This window comes from Doryrhamphus excisus, chromosome 11 (assembly GCF_030265055.1).
Source record: "Doryrhamphus excisus isolate RoL2022-K1 chromosome 11, RoL_Dexc_1.0, whole genome shotgun sequence".
Lineage (NCBI taxonomy): Eukaryota > Metazoa > Chordata > Actinopteri > Syngnathiformes > Syngnathidae > Doryrhamphus > Doryrhamphus excisus.
The window spans coordinates 1,991,841-2,013,903 of NC_080476.1; the positions used below are offsets into that span (position 1 = coordinate 1,991,841).

Here is a 22,063-nt window from a genome sequence, read left to right on the forward strand (position 1 = left end):
TGCTCAATAAATACATAACCGACTAAGTAAAATTGTTTTAACTCTAAAAAACAACAAATGATCTCACTTCAGCGTATTCCACCCTTGGAGGAAAAAAATGAACGCTAACGAGGAGGTGCACCTGGGCATCCTTCAGTGCGCATGTGCCAAAAGAACTGCTACTGTCCCTTTAAAAGCTAAAATGGTGGTCTGTGAGCTGAGGATTGCGCCTTTCCGTTTCCTCCCCTACCCGTCTCTGCGCTAGAGAGTATTACGGACGTGAACCGAGCCGGATCACACAGTTTCTCACAGAAAACAAAATGTACAAGTGACATTTTCCATACGTTGCACACACAATGTCAACTTCAATAACAATAATGTACACTTACTTTCTTATTACGGGTCTCCGTGTGCATCTCGGTCACCGGAGGGGTGGAGCAGTCCAGCAAGGAAGGGGGGCTTTTTTGGGGGGGGGGGCGGTGTAGCGCTATCCGGGTAAAGGGAGAAAGGATGGTTTATGGGTTTATGGGAGAGGAGGTGGAGGGGGTGGTAGAGGTGGTCTGGTTTCCACCTTGACAGTGAATATTCGGGATATAGGAGCAGGATCCCTGCCTCTTCTGTTCAGTTCATATTATCCGCAGCGTCGAAAGGCGTCTCCCCACACCCTTTTGCACAAAACAAAAACAAAAAATAACGGCAGCCGGTCTCGGTCAGCGTATGTATGTGCTTCCCTTGTCCGCGTGTTGTTGCCGTGTATTCAAGAAGGGCTGGGCTCTCTCTCTCTGCCTTTTCCTCCTCCGCCTCTCCCTTGCTTGTGACCCCACCCTGCGTCCCCACCCCTCATCTCTTGTCACTCCGTTGCTGCACAGCCCCTGCAGAGTAGAGCAGAGCTCAAGCGAGCTGGCGATCCGATACCAGCTGCAACGAAGACGGTATGCATGTTAAAGCAGGAGCATGCATTCGAAAATGCATCTTTTTGCATCCCCTTTGTACACACTTGCCTCTCTACATGCAATTCGGAAGGTGGTGGTGGAGCGAGCACCCATGTCACCTTACTGACGTCATCCAGCAGGCTAATTGAGGACACTCCAACAGGGAGGGGAGGGCTTCAAGTGTGGAGAAAGGCTTTACAGCAATTGATAAATATGTCACCGTTCACGGCCAGTGTAACATGGGGATGCATTATAACTATCCAAAAACGCGAGGTGTTTTATTCCATGGAAAAGACACATAAGGCATTAAAAGCATTAAAACCATTGTGTAAAATTAGCTACACCTATACGAGTTCTTCTTTTTATAACATTTTAGACCAATAAAAATAACTAATAATGAAACAAAATATGCTTCACGATGTCTAAAATAACCTAATTTGTTTACACCACATTTCCCATGATACAACACGCACCGGAAGTAGGAAGCCAAATGCGGAAGCATGCGAAGGTAAACAAGTAGCATTTCGAGCAATTCTGTTGCGTCAAATATATTTTAGTGGAGTCCAAATATTACTCGAAATATTGGCATTAATATAAGCTAACATTACATATTATGCAATTACGTATACCACTGTTCTAGCTGTAAACGTTACGGTAGAACTATAAATAGTTTTACCTTCTCATGTTGATACACTAAATGCGAACGTCTGAGTTTAAGACGTCCATTTCTAAAAATTAACAACTAATAAATAGAGCCAAGGTTGGCGTTTGTGTGTGAAAGAATAGTAAAAGTTCAACTGTCCTCAAATGTAAGTTTTAGTCGTTATAATTCCACTGTCTCGAATGCCTCGCCATTTGATAGCGCTGGAGGATATGACATCATGATGAAATATCGTGTGGCCTTATAAGGTGGTCTGGGGACGTTAATTTAGTCGACGAAATTTATGTAGAAAAGGTAGTAGATAAATGCAAAAACATAATAAATTTAATGAGAGCTGTTACAGAATGGGGAGCAGATAAACAATCACTGATGTATATATAGAGCTTTGAATAGAAAGAAATATATACAAAGCATTCAGGATTTGTACAGGTGCAATTCAATCAACTCCGATTAAAGCAATACAAATAGAGGTAAGAGAAATACCGTACGATCTCAGAAGAGACCAACTGACATACTGGAGTAGACTGAAAGGATGCCGACACGGAAACTTGGCTAAGAGTGTGATCCAGGACTGTTGGGTGTATAATTCAACTAAAAGCAATATCTTTGGCTGGAAAATTAAAGGCATTGCAGAGGAATATAAATTAAATACTATAGATATTAATAATCTAACACCCATTAGTAATGTTCCTATCTGGCTTTTCCCACTTATGTAGTAAGTGGGGTGATGGGGGAAAGGAGCTAAAACAAGTCAATATATAAGAAATAAATATTATAGTTACTTAGATGTATATACAGATGGCTCAAAAAACGAAGTGGGGAAGGTGGGGATCGGAGTTTATATACCGTCAATGAATTATAGTATTGCAAAAAGAATACCAGATCAGCTCTCAGGTTATTCAGCTGACATGATGGCAATCATTGTGGGATTGCAATGGATAGAGGAAGTTAAACCAGAGAGAGTGGTATGTTGCGTAGACTCTTTGTCAGCCATATACAGTATCAAAAGTATGAAATCAAGTAGAGAGGATTTATTATTGGAAATACACCAAAGCCTATTCCAATTAAGAATGTTAAAAACAGAAATAAGATTCTGCTGGGTGCCTGCACATATTGGAGTGGAGGGCAATGAGGGAGCTGATCAAATAGCTAAAAGAGGGACTAGAATGATGGACATGATTGTTGTGCCTATTGGTAAAGGAGAAATAGAGGCAATTATCAAATTACAAATCATGTAAAAATGGCAAAGCAGATGGGATAGGGATAAAAAGGGAAGGCAATACTACAAAGTACAAAAAGATGTTAAAACACAAGGGGTGAAGATGAAAAACAGAAAAGAGGAAACTATCTTAACAAGGCTACGATTTGATCATACTGGGTTAAATAAAACATTGTTTTTAGTAGGTAAAAGCACATGTGATGTATGTATAGAATGTAAGGCCATAGAAAATGTGGAACATGTACTGCTACATTGTAGGAAATATAGGGAAGAGCGAATGAAGCTATGGGAAAGGATTACTAAAATATGAAAGGAGTGGAGCATGGAGAGTATAGTAGGGACAGTTGGTGAGGGTGTTAAAGATATACAAAGGGCAGTGATAAGGTATTTAAAGGACACAGGACTGTATAAAAGAATATAGATTATTAAAATAATTATTACAATTATCATGATTATAGAATATTTATTAACATTATTATTAGTAGTAATATCAGTTGATATCTTCCCTACTTGTCCGAACATAAAGTAAGTAAAGGGCCATAGATACGTATATAGCCTGGTACAGTAGGCGGCGGTATGCACCTTGTTTAAATTCATGGATTCAACCCGCCATTAAACCAAAAGAAGAAGAAGAAGAATTTAGTCGACGACAGAGCTGAGCAGGCCTATTCATTGTAATGCATTTTTCCACAGATATAAGGTGCATGATGATGGGAGAGATTAACAGGCCTTTTAATTGTAATTTATTGGTCCAAAAATAAATGCTGCATGATGAATAATGACAATTGATAAACTCTTGCTGACAAACTGTCAAAAATTTTCACATTTTAAATGTTGTTATAGTCATATCTTGTCCCTCGTTGGTGATGTCTCAGAGTGAGCCGGCGGTCCTGTGAGGATGGCCCACTGCTGGAGGAACAGGAGACTGAGGGGCAACGGCAGCTGCACGGCCTCCTCCTGCAACAGCTCCACACTCATGTCGACATCGACAGGTAAGAAACCACACAGATTACACTTTTTTCACTTTTTTAAAGATGAAGCATTCAGCAGCATTCCTGGTTTTCACACCCACAAACTAAACTATATTGTAGCGTCGCTGGGAGCACTTCCTGGTTCCCAGCGTGCTTTGCAGCACCGTTGATGTGAATAGCTCGTCAGTTTGTAGTTAAAGTTGCATAGTTATTAATTCTTGGTCTGCTCAGCTAGTGAGTGCTTTTATTCGTCTGTTGCGTTGGTATGTGATGTTTTTGGGATTTCTTGTTGTCACACCATGACTTAAACTGTTATGCCTAGCGGTCACCCGGTGAAATGTGATGGACTGTGTATGGTGTAAAAAGCAAGCTTATTCTTTTACTTTTGAAATATGCTCTGCTCTATAAGACCCTTGAGTGCCACAATATTTTCAAGCACGTATATCATACTAGGTGTTCATGTTTCCTATTTCAAAGCAGGTGACAATATTTCAACTAAGTTTAACTGTTAGAGGCTAATTAAAAGTTGAAAACGTACCCTTGTTATGATTCACCAGGGGGGCGGGGTACCGCGACTGCGTGTGTTGTAGCGTCCTCCGGCCACTCAAAGCTGCCCGGCGGATGCCTGTCTGTAAATCATGTGGCGGAAAAATACATCGGCAAACCCACGCACGTATCGGCCGATGTGTCGGTCGATCCTTAATCGAAATATGAGGTACTGTATTAGTTATTTTATGAGGAACTAATGTATGCGCACAAGAAAAGAAAATCCAACCATTTAGGAAATAAAGAGGAAGTTTACGCACACGGCCCCCTACACTCACAAAGAACGTGGTAAGACAAATAGATGTTGATGATATACTTGACATATGCAATGAAAAACTGTCTTGTGTCTCCAAAAGGTGCGTGCGCCAACCGCAAAGTTGGCGTACTGGTGCAGGCATTCTCACGCAAATTTTATTTTTATAAGTACACACACGTTTGGTATGATTTCTACACAATGTTTTATAAATGAGGCCCCTGATAGTTATTTGTGGAATTGTCACTAGTAAAAGAGATTGAAGAGGGAGGTTCAGTTTTCTCGCCAGGTGCTAGCTCAGTAGAAAGCAAGACAGAACGTGGTGCATTTATGGGTTGTGGATAAGTATGCATAATATGTGGCTTTATTCTACATAAAGACCTCTGTATTTTTAAAGTCCAGCCGAGCACCAGTTAGCTATAACCTTACAGACTCCACACCCGTTCTAACAGTCTGGTTTATCACCTGTGCCCCGACCTGTTCTAATGTGTGATGTCATGTGAGGCTCAACCAGTGATCTATATTTCTCAAAAGCGCTTTCTCCATTTGGGTACCTGCTTTTCAAAACAGTGGCTGGGTTCTTAAGCTTGATGTTACGAGTGATTGAGTCATCTATGACTAATGTGCAGGAGCCAGTAGACTGTGTTGGAGTAGGGCTAGCTGAGGAAATACATCTATTATGCGTCTGAACAGGCTCACCATGGTTAGCAAGCCACTTCGGGCTAATGCTAACCGGACTAGAAAGTTAGCTACAACCTACGCTATTCAGTGTACCCACCAAATTTAATGTTACAAAACTATTCTGTTCTAGTTGGTGGACACGTGCTTCTAGCAGTAAAGCCTCTCGAGAAGGGTACAAGAGGTGCCATATTCAAAAACTTTGACTGCTGGAAGTCTAAGTCGACATGGCTCGCTTGGTCTAGTCGGTTGTTTCGAAAACTTTTTGAAAAAGTAGAACAAGAAACTAGAAGAAAACCTCTGGTGCTACTACTTTATGCTGTATAAGTTGTACTTTATAATGTATGTATATAGTATGTACCTTATATACACTCGTATAAGGTAAAAAGACCTACCGTTCAGAGGCTGTGCTCTGTAGCTCTTAAGATATGACTCCAATCTTTATGGTCTGATCCCCACAGCCCCCTCAAACACTTCTTCAATTTCTTCTACTTCAAAATCATCTTCAATGACCAAAGAACAGTCTGAAATATCAGAAAATAGCTCACTTTCCTTGCTCTGTTGTTGTTCCATGGCTGGCTGGACTGTTCTGTAATTGACTCAGTAATTGTGATTACTGAGTCAATTGTGAAAAGTGATTCAGCAACTCGCTGGGGGGCGTATCCAAATCATGTAAAAATAACCAATTATCTTACTCCAATTTCATTGTTGTTTGCTTCATTGTTTGTTTAGCCATGGCAGCAGTATGTTTTATTTAATATTTACCACCTTTTTTGGTGTTGAGAGCTTTAAATTTTGGTTAATTCTTTCATGTGGTAATGGTAATGGTTGTATTTCATTTGAACATGCATCAGATTACAATTGAGTGCATCCCATAATCAGTTCACAGTTCCACATGTCCAAAAGGAGTAGGAAGAAGCAAAGCTTATTAAATCCTACCCCTCCATTTGGTACTTTTACAATCAGTCACTGTTACATTTGTTCACTTCCTGCTTTCCTAATATAGTTCAATATATATTTGTTTTGTCATGTACTGAAGTAGGAGGTGGGTACCATAGTAAGTGTCAATATAGTGATATATATAGCACATCATGACTGGTTCAAGACTCTTCATCCTTGTATTTAGCAAACATCAACTGCTTGTATTGTTTCTTGAATTGGCTCATCGTTGTGCATTGTTTGAGGTCCTTACTCAATCCATTCCATAGTTTGATTCCACATACTGAAATGCTATGGCTAGCATAACATAGTCCTAGCATAGAAGTGTTTCAAATGTACTTCTTCCCTGAGCTCATATTTCACCTCTCTTGTAGAGCAGTATTGGATGACATTTTTAGCTAATTGGTTATTTTTAGCCTTATGCATTATTTTAGCTGTTTGAAGATGAACTATATCAGCAAGTTGAAGTATTTGTGATTTTAGAAATAAGGAGTTAGTATGTTCTCTATAGGCGGCATTATGAATCATCCTCACTGACCTTTTTTGCAGTACATTTAGCGAGTGAAGATTGCTTTTATAGTTATTAGCCCATGTTTCCACACAATAAGTAAGATATGGTAGAACCAGAGAGCAATAAAGAGTGTGGAGTGATTTCTGATTGAGAACAAATTTTGCTTTGTTCAATATTGAAATATTTCTTGCCACCGTATGTTGTATATTTGTAATGTGAGGTTTCCAGCTCATATTTTCATCTATTGTGATCCCCAGAAATGTATTTTCCTTCACCCTTTCAATGTCTACACCGTCTATTTGTATTTGCTGGTGCGTGTCCTTTCTGCTGTTACCAAACAGCATGATTTTAGTTTTACTTAGGTTGAAGGACAATCTATTATCATCAAACCATCTTTTTAGTGTAACCATTTCTTCTCTGACCTTTCTAATGAGTTTGTCTGTACTCCCTCCAGAACAAAAAGCAGTGGTATCATCCGCAAATAATACCAGCTTTAAGTCTTTCGTGACTTTGGAGATATCATTGATGTACAAGTTGAACAGTGTTGATCCCAGTATTGACCCCTGGGGAACTCCGCACATAATATATGAACTTGCAGATGTGTATTCTCCTATCTTTACGTATTGCTTCCTGTGACACAACATTCTTATCAAATGCTTCACAATCTGATTTTTTGTGTTCATTTGTTTTCATAACCTTTTCCTGGAATCAGAGTATAGATATAATGGGGGAGGTATCCTATGTGATTCCATTGTGATCCCATGGTGAGGGTCATTTGCAGAGAAGTAGAACATGATCCACCTCAGTTGTGTTGCCGGGTGATACTAGGTCACATTAGGACACTTTAAATCCCCTCTATCAAATGGTAAGTAGAGTAAGCATAACCCAAGCCTTGGGTTCCTGTTATTTCATATAATTCTTACAAATTATTTTTCAAGGTAGACAATAAATCTGATGGAGGTGGCAGAGGCATGTTCTGAAAGAGATAAAGCAGCTTTTGGCAGCACATTCATTGTTACTATATATTGATTCTCCCAATTACATTATGTTAGTAATGACATCTACATATAATCTACAAATACATCCATCCATCAATTGACTAATTGATTGCTTTCATTAGTGGAGGGAAATTAGCATCAGCAACCTGATCGAGTCTGGGTGGGATTTGAATCTCTAAATATTTGAATCTTTCGAGTGAATTATCTGGGATGAGACTCAGTACCTCCAAATCAGAGGCCATGGTTCTCAGTCGGAAAAGGGTGGCGTGCTCCCTCTGGGTTGGGAATGAGGTCCTGCCCCAGGTGGAGGAGTTTAAGTATCTCGGGGTCTTGTTCACGAGTGAGGGAAGGTGGGAGCGTGAGGTCGACAGACGGATCGGCGCAGCCTCGGCAGTAATGCGGTCGCTGTACCGGACCGTCGTGGTGAAAAGAGAGCTGAGCCGGAAGGCAAAGCTCTCAATTTACCGGTTGTTCCCACCCTCACCCATGGTCATGACCGAAAGAATGAGATGGCGGATACAGGCGGCTGAAATGAGTTTCCTCCGTAGGGTAGCTGGACTCACCCTAAGAGATAGGGTGAGGAGCTCAGCCATCCGGGAGGGGCTCAGAGTAGAGCCGCTTCTCCTCCACATCGAGAGGAGTCAGTTGAGGTGGCTCGGGCATCTAGTCCGGATGCCTCCCGGACGCCTCCCTGGTGAGGTGTTCCAGGCATGCCCAGCCTGGAAAAGGCCCCGGGGCAGACCTAGGACACGCTGGAGGGATTATGTCTCACAGCTGGCCTGGGAACGCCTTGGTGTCCTCCCGGTGGAGCTGGAGGAGGTGGCCGGGGACCAGGAAGTCTGGGCTTCCCTACTGAGACTGCTGCCCCCACGACCCGGATAAGCAGAGGAAAATGGTTGATGGATGGATGGAGTGAATTACTTTAGGAGATGGGTTCTTTCGATAATCTTGATTGAGTCACATTATGGAAACTTTTTATTTGCTTTGCCCACCTCGAGATCTTTAAGTTGTGCATTGTAAGCTTGCAATTACAAGGGGGTCTATTGTCATGTCACAATAGTGGTGATAGAGACCACCCAGGACAAGAGCCTTTTTGAAATATTTATGGGTGCTGAAATATTTTCAGTGTACACAATTTCTAAAGTTATACAGTTGCGTTCCAAATTATTCAACCCTCATTGCAGGAAAGGTTTTTCGGAAATTGAAAAACATTTTTTAAATCATGTTTATAATAAAAGGACTTCTAAAAATGCAGCTAAAATGACAACAATATTTTTTCTAATACAATAACAAATGCCCTTTTGCCCGTTTGCTCACTGACAAAATTATTCAACCCTAGAAAGATGACCACTCATAAGAACAGAAGTTTCAATGCCTATGACTCAACTATGTGTTTGGAGAAGGAAGAACAATGCCTTTTCAAGAAGAAAACACCTTGCCTACAGTGAAGCATGGTGGAGGGTCAGTCATGCTCTGGGGCTCTTTTGCTTCTCCTGTTACAGGGAATCTCAGTGTGTGCAAGGTACTATGAATTCAGTTAACTACCAGGAAAGCTTGGGTGTAAATGTCATGCAGTCAGTGACAAAACTGAAGCTTGGGAGACATTGGAGGACAACAATCCCAAGCATACCTCCAAATCTACCAAAGCTTGGTTTCAGCAAAGGACTGTAAGATTCTGGAGTGGCCATTGCAATCGACTGACATAAATCCGATAGAGAATCTCTGGTGGGAATTGAAGAAGGGAGTTGCAGCATGACAGCCCAAAAATGCCAGTCAACTGGAGGCCTTTGCCCATGAGGAATGGGCTAAGATTCCTGCCGATTGCTGCAAGAAACTTTGTGTCAAGCTATGTGTCATGACGTTATTATTGCCAGTGTGTTTTACAAAGTATTAAGGACGTATGTGACCAAGGGGTTGAATAATTTTGTCAAAGTTCACAGAAATCACAGAAAGGACATTTGTTGGTATGTTACAAAAAATATTGTGATTTACAGTGCATCCGGAAAGTATTCACAGTATTCAACCCCCACTGCAATAATGCGTTTTAGCAAGTTTGCCTTTCATTTTTTATCTTGTTTAGAATCAGATCAGAGAAGGACTTGTAAATTAGACAAATGCAACTTACAGTGCATCCGGAAAGTATTCACAGCGCTTCACTTTTTCCACATTTTGTCATGTTACAGCCTCATTCCAAATTGTATTAATTACCTCATAATTCTACACAAAATACTCCATTATGACAATGTGAAAAAGTTTTTTATTTGACTTTTTTTGAATTTATTAAAAATAGAAAACTAAGAAATCACATTTACATAAGTATTCACAGCCTTTGCCATGAAGCTCAAAATTGAGCTCAGGTGCATCTTTTTTCCACTGATCATCCTTGAGATCTTTCTACAGCTTAATTGGAGTCCACCTACAGTAAATTCAGTTGATTGGACATGATTTGGAAAGGCACACACCTGTCTATATAAGGTCCCACAGTTGACTGTGCATGTCAGAGCACAAACACCAAGCATGAAGTCAAAAGAACTGTCTGTAGACCTGCGAGACAGGATTGTCTTGAGGCGCAAATCTGGGGAAGGATACAGAAAAATTTCTGCTGCTTTGAAGGTCCCAATGAGCACAGTGGCCTCCATTATTCGTAAATGGAAGACGTTTGGAACCACCAGGACTCTTCCTAGAGCTGGCCGGCCTTCTAAACTGAGCGATCGGGGAAGAAGGGCCTTAGTCAGGGAGGTGACCAAGGCCCCGATGGTCACTCTGTCAGAGCTCCAGCGTTCCTCTGTGGAGAGAGGAGAGCCTTCCAGAAGGACAACCATCTCTGCAGCAATCCACCAATCAGGCCTGTATGGTAGAGTGGCCAGACGAAAGCCACTCCTTAGTAAAAGGAACATGGCAGCCCGTCTGGAATTTGCCAAAAAGCACCTGAATGACTCTCAGACCATGAGAAACAAAATTCTCTGGTCTGATGAGACAAAGATTGAACTCTTTGGTGTGAATGCCAGGCGCCATGTTTGGAGGAAACCAGGCACTACTCATCACCAGGCCAATACCATCCCTACAGTGAAGCATGGTGGTGGCAGCATCATGCTGTGGGGATGTTCTTCAGCAGCAGGAACTGGCAGACTAGTCAGGATAGAAGGAAAAATGAATGCAGCAATATATAGAGATATCCTGGATGAAAAGCTGCTCCAGAGCGCTCTTGACCTCAGGCTGGGGCGAAGGTTCATTTTTCAGCAGGACAACGACCCGAAGCACACAGCCAAGATCTCAAAAGATTGGCTTCAGAACCACTCTGTGAATGTCCTGGAGTGGCCCAGCCAGAGTCCAGACTTGAATCCGATCGAACATCTCTGGAGAGATCTGAAAATGGCTGTGCACAGACGTCTCCCATCCAACCTGATGGAGCTTGAGACTTATTGCAAAGAAGAATGGGCAAAACTGCCTAAAGATAGGTGTGCTAAACTTGTGGGATCATATTCAAAAAGACTTGAGGCTGTAATTGCTGCCAAAGGTGGATCAACAAAGTATTAAGCAAAGGCTGTGAATACCTATGTAAATGTGATTTTTTTTTGTTTTCTTTTTTCAAAACATGTCAAAAAAACCTTTTTTCACATTGTCATAATGGAGTATTTTGTGTAGAATTTTGAGGTAAGAGATTAATTTAATACAGTTTGGAATGAGGCTGTAACATGACAAAATGTAGAAAAAGTGAAGCGCTGTGAATACTTTCCGGATGCACTGTAAGTTGCATTTGTCTAATTTACAAGTCCTTCTCTGATCTGATTCTAAACAAGATAAAAAATGAAAGGCAAACTTGCTAAAACGCATTATTGCAGTGGGGGTTGAACAATTTTGAACACAACTGTACATAAATTGGACCCATTTAATAGATTTGTTGCCATTTGGAGCCAAAAGGCAGATGAATCCAACTATCACACAAGGAGCTTGACTTCTGAACATTGAAGGAAGGCAGAAGTTACACTGCTGTTGGCTGTAATCCATTAAGAATACTGGAAATGAATCTTTAGTTAATGAAAGACCAAGGGGAGGAGTAAAATAATACGACAGAAGCAAGAATTATAAAGTTGGCTACTTTGCAGATTTCACTTATTGCAGGCTATTTTGGGAAGCAATCTCTCGTGATAAAGGAGGGAACACGGTATTTTATTTCAACTAACTAGTTCTGTCTCTCAGATGTGTGGCCAAGAAGCGATGTTTCACCCCAGCGGCGCTTTATCGGCCGTTCGGGCAGCAGGCCGCCGGTGTGAGGAGCCTCTCCCAATTCCAGGCCCTGCAGGATGGAGAGCAGGAGCTGGCCAGCTTGCGGGAGTTAGGTCTTACAGAAGCAGAGATACAACTGTGGCAGAGCAGAGATGATCCAGACATACCTGAGAATGTAATAAATGAATACAAATCACTCTGTACTGATGCAATCTCAGGATATTACCCACTTAATGTGGTGGTGGTGTGCCCATAGTGTCACGGCGTGTATGCTGCTCCCGGCATCAAGCAAGAGCGTCTCCAAGTGATCCGAGACAAGATCGCAGTCAGAGAGGAAATCCTGTCCCGCCCGCAACGCTTTGTCACCAGCCAGGCACTGTCACGGCGCGAGATGGAGATCGAACAGGCACTTTTCCAGGGAAACGATCGCCGGGGTTTCCTCGCCGCACTTTACCACCATGGTACAGATGTCTGCGAATTCCTATTCATCCATTCAAAAATCATATGGCTATTTCCCGTTTTCCTCTCCAGATGAAAATAATCAAGAGGGTCAGCAGGGGGCGACATCCTCAGATCCAATGGAGAAACTCTACAGAGATCTCCTGACTAAGGAAGAACAGCAAGTGTCAGTAGAGGAGCCTCAAATGTCACATGAACCCACATCTGTGCAGTCACATGACCAATCAGAGGGGCCTTCCCAAAAGGAGCTACGGGAGGAAAAGAGAAGCGTATCAGAACAGTCAAAGTGTCAAGCATCTACTTCGGTGGAGATCAACATAAGCCAGCCAATAGGCAGTCTGTGTGGAGCGATGACGGTGGGGTCATGTGGCCCACTGACAGTCAAAGGGGAGGTTGCGACAATGACAGATGAAGAAATTCTGGAGAACCGAGAAACTGAGGAGGGCATCCGCAACATCCCGAGGTTCAGGAACTACCAACCTGGAAATCCCTCCAAAGTAAGGGCACAGTTTTTCACTTCGTAAACAGGGACATTCTACTTTTTTAATAGTAAACATTTTTAATAGTCCATCCATCCATCCATTTTCTGGAGCAGGGGAGGTCAAACTACCGGCCACATGCCACCCACCAAGCGTTTGAATCCGGCCTGCCAGTTGCTTTCTAAGTATTTCAACTTTTAACATATGAACTGGCAACATCACTTGCAAGTTGGATGTCTTATTTAGTAAAAAAAAAAATAAAAAAACCTTATTGAATTAAATTAAAATAAATATAAATAAATTAAATTACATAGTTTGATGTGGTCTGATGTTTAAAGTGCTCCTGAAAAAAGGGACATGAGAACATACAGCTGATAGCATTATGCCAAAAGCATAACACTTTTGCAGATAATATTAGACAAATAATTCAAGGAAAATTATAAGCATAAAATAGTGTGTGTGTATGTTAAATATATGTTGTGACCCCCTGGACAATTTTGTTAACTCAATGCGGCCCACGAGCCAAAATATTTGCCCGCCCCTGTTCTAGAGTACCCCTTACGGATAATGCATTTTTGCCAGATACAAATATGAAACGAGTACATTTCGTCATTATCTATATTTGTGTTTAAAGAAGGGCTGTCAATCGATTAAAATATTGGATCACATTTTGTCCGTAGTTAACACAATTAATTGCAGATAAAAATAAGTTTTTATCTTTCATAAGTAGGGGAAATCTCTTTGTGTTCAGCAAATACAAAATGTGAGCAAGGAAGACCTCGCACACTGGCAGAAACATGTTTTTGTTTATTTGTGTCAGCTCAAAATAAGATTTGTTTATTTATGATACTGGTTTTAAATTCTAAATGTTTGTGAGTAAAAAAGCCCATTTAGGGACATTCAGAAATGATAATTATTAAGGATTTGGCACAATACACCTTTCCTTCATGAAATGTACAAATGAAAATACATAAAACAGGGCAATAGTCATACAACATTTCATCCAAATTGCAAACTCAATGTCATTTTATTTCTCTTTCAAAACACATTAAAATGCATATTCCCACAGTTTTTAACACAGCGACAATAAATACAAATAACATTGGTCTTGCTACAAGAGCCATCTGCCAGGGCTTTGAAGCTAACTTTACCAATCTAAATACTCTTTTCTTTCTCAATTTCCCATCAATATTTGTTCCAGCTTGTGGCTACAGAGTTACCGTGCTTCAAACTACGGTGTGGGCCGAAGGTCAAACAGAGGGAGCACACGTTAATCGCGCGTCAAAAAATTTGCAACCATTAAAGGGAACTTCAGTGAGTACATCATTAACGCGTTAACTTTGACAGCCCTAGTTTAAAGACAATGTTCGTTATGTAATCACTCTAATCGCTCTGTGACCGGCCAGTCGCACACAGCACCCGCCCTCCCAAGACACGCTGCACAAGGGCGGCATCAAGCATGCTGCATTTATTGCTGGCATAAAATATTACTCCCCTTTCAATATGTTGCAGTATGCACCTTGCAATCTTAAACTTGTTTCATAAAATAGCTGAATAATACATAATACATTTAGCAATTTCTGATCAATCCATGCCATTTTCATCTTAATATGATGTACAGCTTTACAGCCTGCTTCTGGTTTATGCTCCGCCCACTCAGAGTAGATACATACAGATAATTTAGATGGGTGAACAGATACAGTTAGCAGTTACTCGCTCATCCCTACTCATTAGGGTCACTGGAGCCTGGAGCTGGAGCCTATTCCAGCTGAATTTGGGCAAGATGCCCGAAGTCTGGACACCCTGGACTGGTTGACAGCCAATGGCAGGGCACATATAGACAATCATACTCACATTCATACCTATAGACAATTTCCATCCATCCATTTTCTGTACCGCTTGTCCTCATCAGGGTCGCATAAATGCTGGAGTTTCTCCAGTTAACCTAACCTTTTGGAATGTTTGAGGAAACCGTAGTGCCCAAATAAAACCCACGCATGCACGGGGAGGACATGCAAACTCCATACTCGACCAACGTGCAGCCCTTTTTTCAGCAGTGGGTATTTATTGTTGCATTTTATAATTATGATTTATATTATATATTATATTTATATTGGGCTGCATTGCAGGAGAGTGGTTAGTGCTCAGGCCACACAGCTTGGAGACCCGAGTTCGATTGCATCATCGGGCATCACTGTGCGGTGATAAAAAAAGAAATATGCATGCTAGGTTAATTAGCGACTCCAAATTGTCCATCGGTATGAATATGAGGTGTGAATGGTTGTTTGTCTATATGTGCTATATGTGAATGAATGATGTTGATGTTATTTTGTTGATTAATAAGATTTATACAGTATATATTATTCCCATAGAATACTATAGTATCTGTTATTCTGTTGTGTATCTGTTGTGCTTTTTTAAAGATATTCTACTTCCACGAAGTAATCTGAAACATACAAATTTCCCCATCGAGACAAATAAAGTATCTACCTACCTACCTACCTTATTCACTCCTGATCAGTTGAAAAATTGCTAGCATTTACATTTTGCACTGTTGGCTCTTGAGGAGGTTTTAAGTTGAAGTTTAAGTTGAGAACGCAACAAGAAGAAATGGGAGTGAGACAAAAAAATTGGAATAAGCAATGTATTGCAAACCACCATTAAACTGAAAAAGGCTGATGAAAAGTTTAAGACCACTGCCTCTGAAAGACAAAATCAAGACCATAACTCAAAATAATCAAGCCCCTCCCCCCCCAAAAAAAACAAACAATATATATATACACATATATGTGTGTGTGTGTATATATAAAATATATATTATTGAAAAAAGGACTCAGATAGTCCCATTCTTGTTAATCACCTGAAAAAAATGGTTCTTGGGAAGATTGATGCCAGTGTTGACCGGAGACTAGTGGGATTGTTGCTACAGGTGGGAATCCACTGTCTGGAACTGATGGTCACTTCCCTTGCCATCCATCCCCAAATGTTGTCAATTAAGGGAAACACACTGCATGGTCAACAATCCGACCACGTTCAAAGAGAGAATGCTTTTTTTTGTCCTATGGTCTGATATGCTCTGATAAACTAGAGCTCTTTGGCCATAGAGATACTGCTTATGTTTGGAGAGAAAAGGGAGAACACCAAAGAACACCGTCCCCACAGTGAAACATGTTGGTGGGAGAACTATCTTGTGGGGATACTTCAGTGCATCTGGAACAAAGAAAGATATGTGGAGATTTTGAAAACAAACCTTAAGCGGTCAGCAGTAAAACTGGATCCAGGTCGTCATTTCATCCTCCACCATGTCAGCAATAGAACATATGTCTTTCTTGGTGAAGACCTATCTCCAGAAGACCAAAATGAATGTAGCTGAGTGAAACAGTGACATTTTTGTAGGGGGGCTAATAATTTTGTCCTCAACTGTAGATAATTTGTTCTTCTTGGTCATTTTATGAGTACCGTATTTTCCGCACTATAAGCCTTTTATTCATTCATTCATTCATTCATTTTCTACCGCTTTTCCTCACGAGGGTTGCGGGGCGTGCTGGAGCCTATCCCTGCTGTCTTCGGGTGAGAGGCGGGATACACCCTGGACTGGCTGCCAGCCAATCACAGGGCACGTACAATATTCACAATAAATGAAAACATTCATGGCTTATATTTGTATTTTAGGCAGTTTTGCAGTTGTTAGACTTGTAAATGCAGTGCTTAATTCAGGCAAACATGTACATAAAAATGTTCTATAGGTGTCTGACTGATAAGACAAACATGCAAAAAAGTAATAAATCAAGAAGGCGGCAAACACTTTCATACCAATATGTATATATCTTTGAAAAAATGTCAATTCCAACTGCAATGCACTGTTATCTTACTGTTATATTTCCAACTTGTAGTTTTATTACACGTGTAAAATAATGGTTATATATTGTATATTATATATAATTGTATAGTAATAATTACATTACAATTACTGTAGGCACTACAGCAATAACTTTACAGCATTTTGAAAAAAATTTTTGCTACAAGATGACTTTACAATTAAAATGGTAATTTGTTTTAAATGTATAAAATAAAGGTAATTAACCTTCAGACTCAGGCTCCAGCACCCCCCCCCCCCCCCCCCCCCCCCCCGACCCCCGTGAGGAAAAAGCGGTAGAAAATGAATGAATGAACCTTCAGACTCATTGGTTTTTATTTGTTCTTTGTCCCACTGCAGGTTTTATGTGTGAAGAACCTGAGCGCACAGGCATCAGTGGCTCAGCTGGTGGCACTGTTCTCCAGGTTCGAATGGGCTAGTGGGCCCCCGGTGCTGTACCGACTTCTAACGGGACGGATGAAGGGGCAGGCCTTCATCTCACTGCCAGGTGAGGACTCCAAGATGTTTCCATTGTTTTCATAATAATATATTATTATGTATGTGTGTATATAATGTTTTGTCAGACACTGAAACGGCCCAGAAAGCTTTGCAGCTGGTCCATGGATACCGGTTGCTAGGGAAACCTTTGGTGGTTGAATTTGGCCGTGAGCGACAGGAAGAGAAGAAAAAATAAAAACTAGCACATTTGGCCAAAACCTGGATAATCCCCACCCGGATAACTCTGTATCATGATTATTATTTATCCTGAAATTTGGGAATTTGAAAGTATTAAAAACCTTGAAACCTTCCTGAATCCTTTTTATCCTGCATATTTGGTGAATGTAGCACCCTTCACTGCGCACATGCAGATGATTGTTTGCAATTGCCAACATGACAGGACATGCCCCAATAATCCAGGCTCCAAAAATAGTATTTAGTCTGGTTAGATTTTGACAAATTGTCACATTAGCACTGACATATAGATATACTAAGCAGCCTGCATACGTTTTTTTACTGGTTCCCCACAGCACACTGTCCTCTGAAGGGAAAAAAAAATCGTCAGGGAACCCAACCGGTCCTGGTGCCTTGTTATTTGGCATTTGCTGTAGAGCCTCATAAAGATCTGTTAGTGAAATGGGTAAGTCCAGGGTTGTCACCTGATCTTCTTCTAATTTTGGTAATTCTATGGTGCTAAGAAATGTTTCAATGTCTGGAACAGAAGGCTTAATCTGAGGTGTGTGTAGTTTTTTTATAAAAGTCCCTAAAAACTGAATTAATTTCCTCCGGAAGGTGAGTGATGTTACCTTCGGAGTTTCTAATGGAGGAGATAGAGCTTTTTTCTTTATTAAGTTTTAGTTGGTTAGCTAAGTATTTTCCAGATTTATTGGCATGTTCAAACTTCTCCCAAACGTAGTCTTTGTAATTGGAACTGAATTTTCTTATCAGTAATTTCTTTTAAATCTAATTGCAATTTTCTAAGGTTATTAGAGTATTCTCATCTTGTGAATCTGCATAAGCGGTTTCAAGGAGTTTGATTTTTTTTCTGTAATTCCAATAATCTTTCTTTCTTTTTCTTATATGATGAATAGGAGATCATTTTTCCGCACATTACTACTTTTGCTGTCTCCCAGAGAACACAAGCTGAGGTTTCCGGTTGGTCATTAAAATCTAAAAACGTTGTCCACTCTCTCTCAAAGTCCTTTAAAAAGTCTGGGTCTTTAAGCAATGATGTATTAAATCTCCAGCATTTAGTAGGTGTACTTGTGGTTTGGTTAGTAAGAAAGAGAGAGACTGGTGCGTGATCACTAATAATGATAGGGTGTATGTGAATATTTGATATGTCTGATAAGATTGAGCTACTTGTTAAGAAGTAGTCAATAGGAGAGTAAGTGTGGTGCACTGGTGAGAAATACGTACGTATATTCTCTGTGAGTAGGGTGATAAGAGCGCCAAGCATCAGAAAGACCAAAATCAATCATATATTTCTTCAGTGTTGTTGTGATTGAGACTCACGATGTCCCCCAGCTGGGCTAGACCTATCTATATCTGGATTAAATACCAAGTTGAAGTCCCCTCCCAAGATCAAGCTTGAATCCAGGTGTGCAGAGAGAGAAGAAAAAAAGCTGTGAAAGAAAGAGGGGTCATCAACATCCGGGCCATATATGTTTTACATTGTCAACAAATGTGTGAATTATTATATATCTACCTTCTATGTCTGTAATATTGCTATGCAGTGTAAAATTGACCCTCCTGCTAATTAAAATGGCTACGCCCCTCTGTTTGGAGTTGTAATTTGCTAAGTATATGCATATGTGGAAACTGTGGTGAGTGAAATGTATGGGCAGCTGCTTTGGAGTTGTGATTCTCTTGCAATAAGACAATGTCTGCTTGGATATTCTTTAGATGGTTAAACATTTGTTGTCTTTTTTTCTCGAGACCCGACTCCCCTGACATTCCAAGTGACACATTGCAATGAGGACATCCTAGACTAGCTTATGGTGATGTGTGTGTATATATGTGCAAGTGTGAAGTATAGTATGTGTCTGTAGGTAATGTAAGCATATACATTTAAATATATGCTTAAATTGCACATAGGCATATTATAATGTAGTCCTCCTGATCTGACTAGTGAAGGTGTAATATTGGTGTATGCATGTGTGAGATATGCGTGTGTGTAAGTGGCAGTGTTGTAGGATTATGTGTGAGATGTACAGTACGAGCCACCTGTGTGCATGCATGTGTGTCTTTATGTACACTGTTTGTATTTGCCGGTTTGTGATTATGTGAGTGTGTGTGAACTGTATTGACATGCTGGTGCAGAAAAAAAGAGGGGAAAGACAGTGAGAAAGTGTGCGAGACAGGGAGGGAAAGAATGAGGTGACATGCAATGGAGAGAAATGGGGGGAATTTGAAAGCAGGGTGCAGGCGTTAACAATGGGTTAGCGTTATGATATATGAACCTTCATCATGTTGGTGTGAAAAAGTAGGATGTTACCTTACCTTACCAAGCATATTCAGTTACCATGTTAGAATGATTAATACAGCCATGATGTAATTTCACGATCGCGGTATAGCTGTCCATTAACAAAGAGTTTGTCCACTGTGATGACAGCTCGGCACCCCTCGTTGATGAACTTTTTTCGGATAGGAAACAGGCGACGGTGTCTGTCGAGGATCTCCCTTGGAAACTGGTCGTTCACGCTGAAGTCCGTCCCCTTTCACCTGCTCCTTCTGCTTGAAGTGTTCAAATTTTGCCACGATGGGTCTCGGCCTTCTATTTTCTGGCTTCTTGGCTCCCAGGCGATGGAAGCGATGGAAGGTGATGTTCCTGATGATGTCGGCTGGGAGCTTGAGCCGTTGCGCCATTGAAGGCCCTTACGGATTCTTCCGGGTCTTCCTCAGATTTCTCCGGAATTCCTGCAAAGACAAGGTTGTCCCTCTTTGAGCCTGAAGGTCCAAGATCGTTTCCTTCATGGACTTATTTTCCTAGTGGAGTTGTGAAACTCCATCTGTGAGGGACTTCACCGACTCCCGCAGGGTAGCACCAAGGAGATTACTTGTTTCTGGCTGAAGTCCAGAGACTCACGGATGGCCTGGAATTCTTTATGGAGTACCTCGACAAGAGCCAGGCGGCCGTCCAAGCAAATCCGCCTCTTGTCGATGGAATCGAGGATGTCCTTGATGATGGGAGTCCTCAGCACGGCTGCACTTGGAGTTGGGCGTCTTGGGTGACTTGCCCATGACTATCCGATGGAAGCACCCGTCGATGTACTTCTCCAGATCTTCCAGGTTTGTCTTTGTGAGCTGTAACCTTCCCAGCAGTTTAATATGTTGGTTTTTATCTACAAATACTTTGCGGATGTTTAAATAGCTAAGATTGTTTGGGAGTGCTATGTTCCGCTTGTCTGACTTGCGCGCGCCACGTACCCTCTCGCGAGATTACAGCATCACGCACAGTTAGGAAATACAGCTATTCAAAGGATGCGCTATCTCCTTCCCAGAGCACCTAAGAGTAATAATCTAATTGTGTCATGTGTGTGTTTTTATACTACATGTGATTTTAAAATATGTAGTAATGCGCATGAAACATGTTTAAAACGGCCCTCTGTCTAGCTGCCCCATCAATAACGTCTGTAATCCACGACTGTATAAGTTTGAGACCCAGCAGTTGAGAAGCATTGCTTTGTCATGTACTTATTCTTTTGTACACTAGATGGCGGTGTTTTAAGGTTAGTGTGGTAACTTGGTCGTTGGTAATGTTCTCCAGGTCCGACTAGGTCTTAATGCAGATATCCTTTTGCCCTCACTTCCTGGTGTTTGGGGAATTTAGCTTATGGTTCGTTGTTCCAGATCATGATTTGATTCTAATACGGTTTTGGTAGTGTCCTGGTAAAACAAGCACATTCGGGTTGTTTAGGCTGAAATAAGCTATGAAAAGAAATGTTACGGCGGCGGCGGTCTAGTGGTTAGCGCGCAGACCTCACAGCTAGGAGACCAGGGTTCAATTCCACCCTCGGGTATCTCTGTGCGGAGTTTGCATGTTCTCCCCGTGCATGCGTGGGTTTCCTCCGGGTACTCCGGTTTCCTCCCACATTCCAAAAACATGCTAGGTTAATTGGCCGCTCCAAATTGTCCATAGGTATGAATGTGAGTGTGAATGGTTGTTTGTCTATATGTGCCCTGTGGTTGGCTGGCGACCAGTCCAGGGTGTACCCCCGCCTCACGCCCGAAGACAGCTGGGATAGGCTCCAGCACCCCCGCGACCCTGGTGAGGAAAAGCGGTAGAAAATGAATGAATGAATGAATGAAGAAATGTTACAAAAATTAGTATCTCTTGTCAATTTTCATTCTGTAAAATATTGTAAATCTTTGGTGACCCCTAGTGTAGTTACTAGATAGTCTGACAGTCTTGCTGAGTCAACACATATTGTACAGGTCGATTGGGTTTTGTTTGCTAAAGTTTGTTTTTCTTCTGTTTCTGTTTGCATTCAGTTCAGGCCGTCAAACCTTGTGAAAACGATTGAAGAGTTTTCCCGTATGTCACCCGCTTCTCTTTAGATTTGTATTTTTTATCCTTTTAAGTGGTAAATGACCACTTTATGATTGACAGTCTTGCATGATACCATAATAGCTCATGCATGAGCACATGTGCAGCGACATAGATGTGTCATATAATCACTATAATGTGTTTGTTCCTACCGCTATTTAATAGTGATAACTGCATAATAAAGATGAACAGAGAAGACCATTAATAATTCACCTGTGAATATTCATGTGAATATGCAACAATATGCAACATAGACATGGTATAATTGATGTAACGTTATCATGTGTGTGTTCGTGTATATATATATG

General features: G+C 41.1%; 2 protein-coding genes across 6 annotated transcripts in view; one reads left to right on the forward strand and one right to left on the reverse strand.

Moving 5' to 3' along the window:
• Window positions 1-780, reverse strand: part of klf8 (Kruppel like factor 8) — a 103,791-nt gene extending 103,011 nt beyond the window's left edge. For all 3 annotated transcript variants that reach the window (XM_058087902.1, XM_058087900.1, XM_058087901.1), the window contains exon 1: window positions 369-780. In XM_058087902.1, coding sequence (XP_057943885.1) covers window positions 369-395 — 27 coding nt within the window. In that variant the 5' untranslated portion in view covers window positions 396-780. The remainder of the gene's footprint in view (window positions 1-368) is intronic.
• Window positions 781-1,373: 593 nt separating this feature from the next.
• rbm41 (RNA binding motif protein 41) lies at window positions 1,374-19,003 on the forward strand. 3 transcript variants are annotated; one of them, XM_058087904.1, is made up of 8 exons: window positions 1,374-1,419; window positions 3,667-3,783; window positions 11,888-12,089; window positions 12,171-12,375; window positions 12,446-12,870; window positions 17,069-17,216; window positions 17,737-17,846; window positions 18,734-18,997. In XM_058087904.1, the coding sequence occupies exons 1-8, from the start codon at window positions 1,412-1,414 to the stop codon at window positions 18,740-18,742; spliced, it is 1,224 nt and encodes a 407-aa protein (XP_057943887.1). In that variant the 5' UTR covers window positions 1,374-1,411; the 3' UTR covers window positions 18,743-18,997. The 3 variants fall into 3 exon arrangements, with proteins under 3 accessions (XP_057943887.1, XP_057943886.1, XP_057943888.1); XM_058087903.1 differs by having other exon boundaries at window positions 17,737-19,003; XM_058087905.1 differs by lacking the exons at window positions 17,737-17,846; window positions 18,734-18,997 and adding an exon at window positions 17,293-17,516.
• The last annotated feature ends 3,060 nt before the right edge of the window (window positions 19,004-22,063 follow it).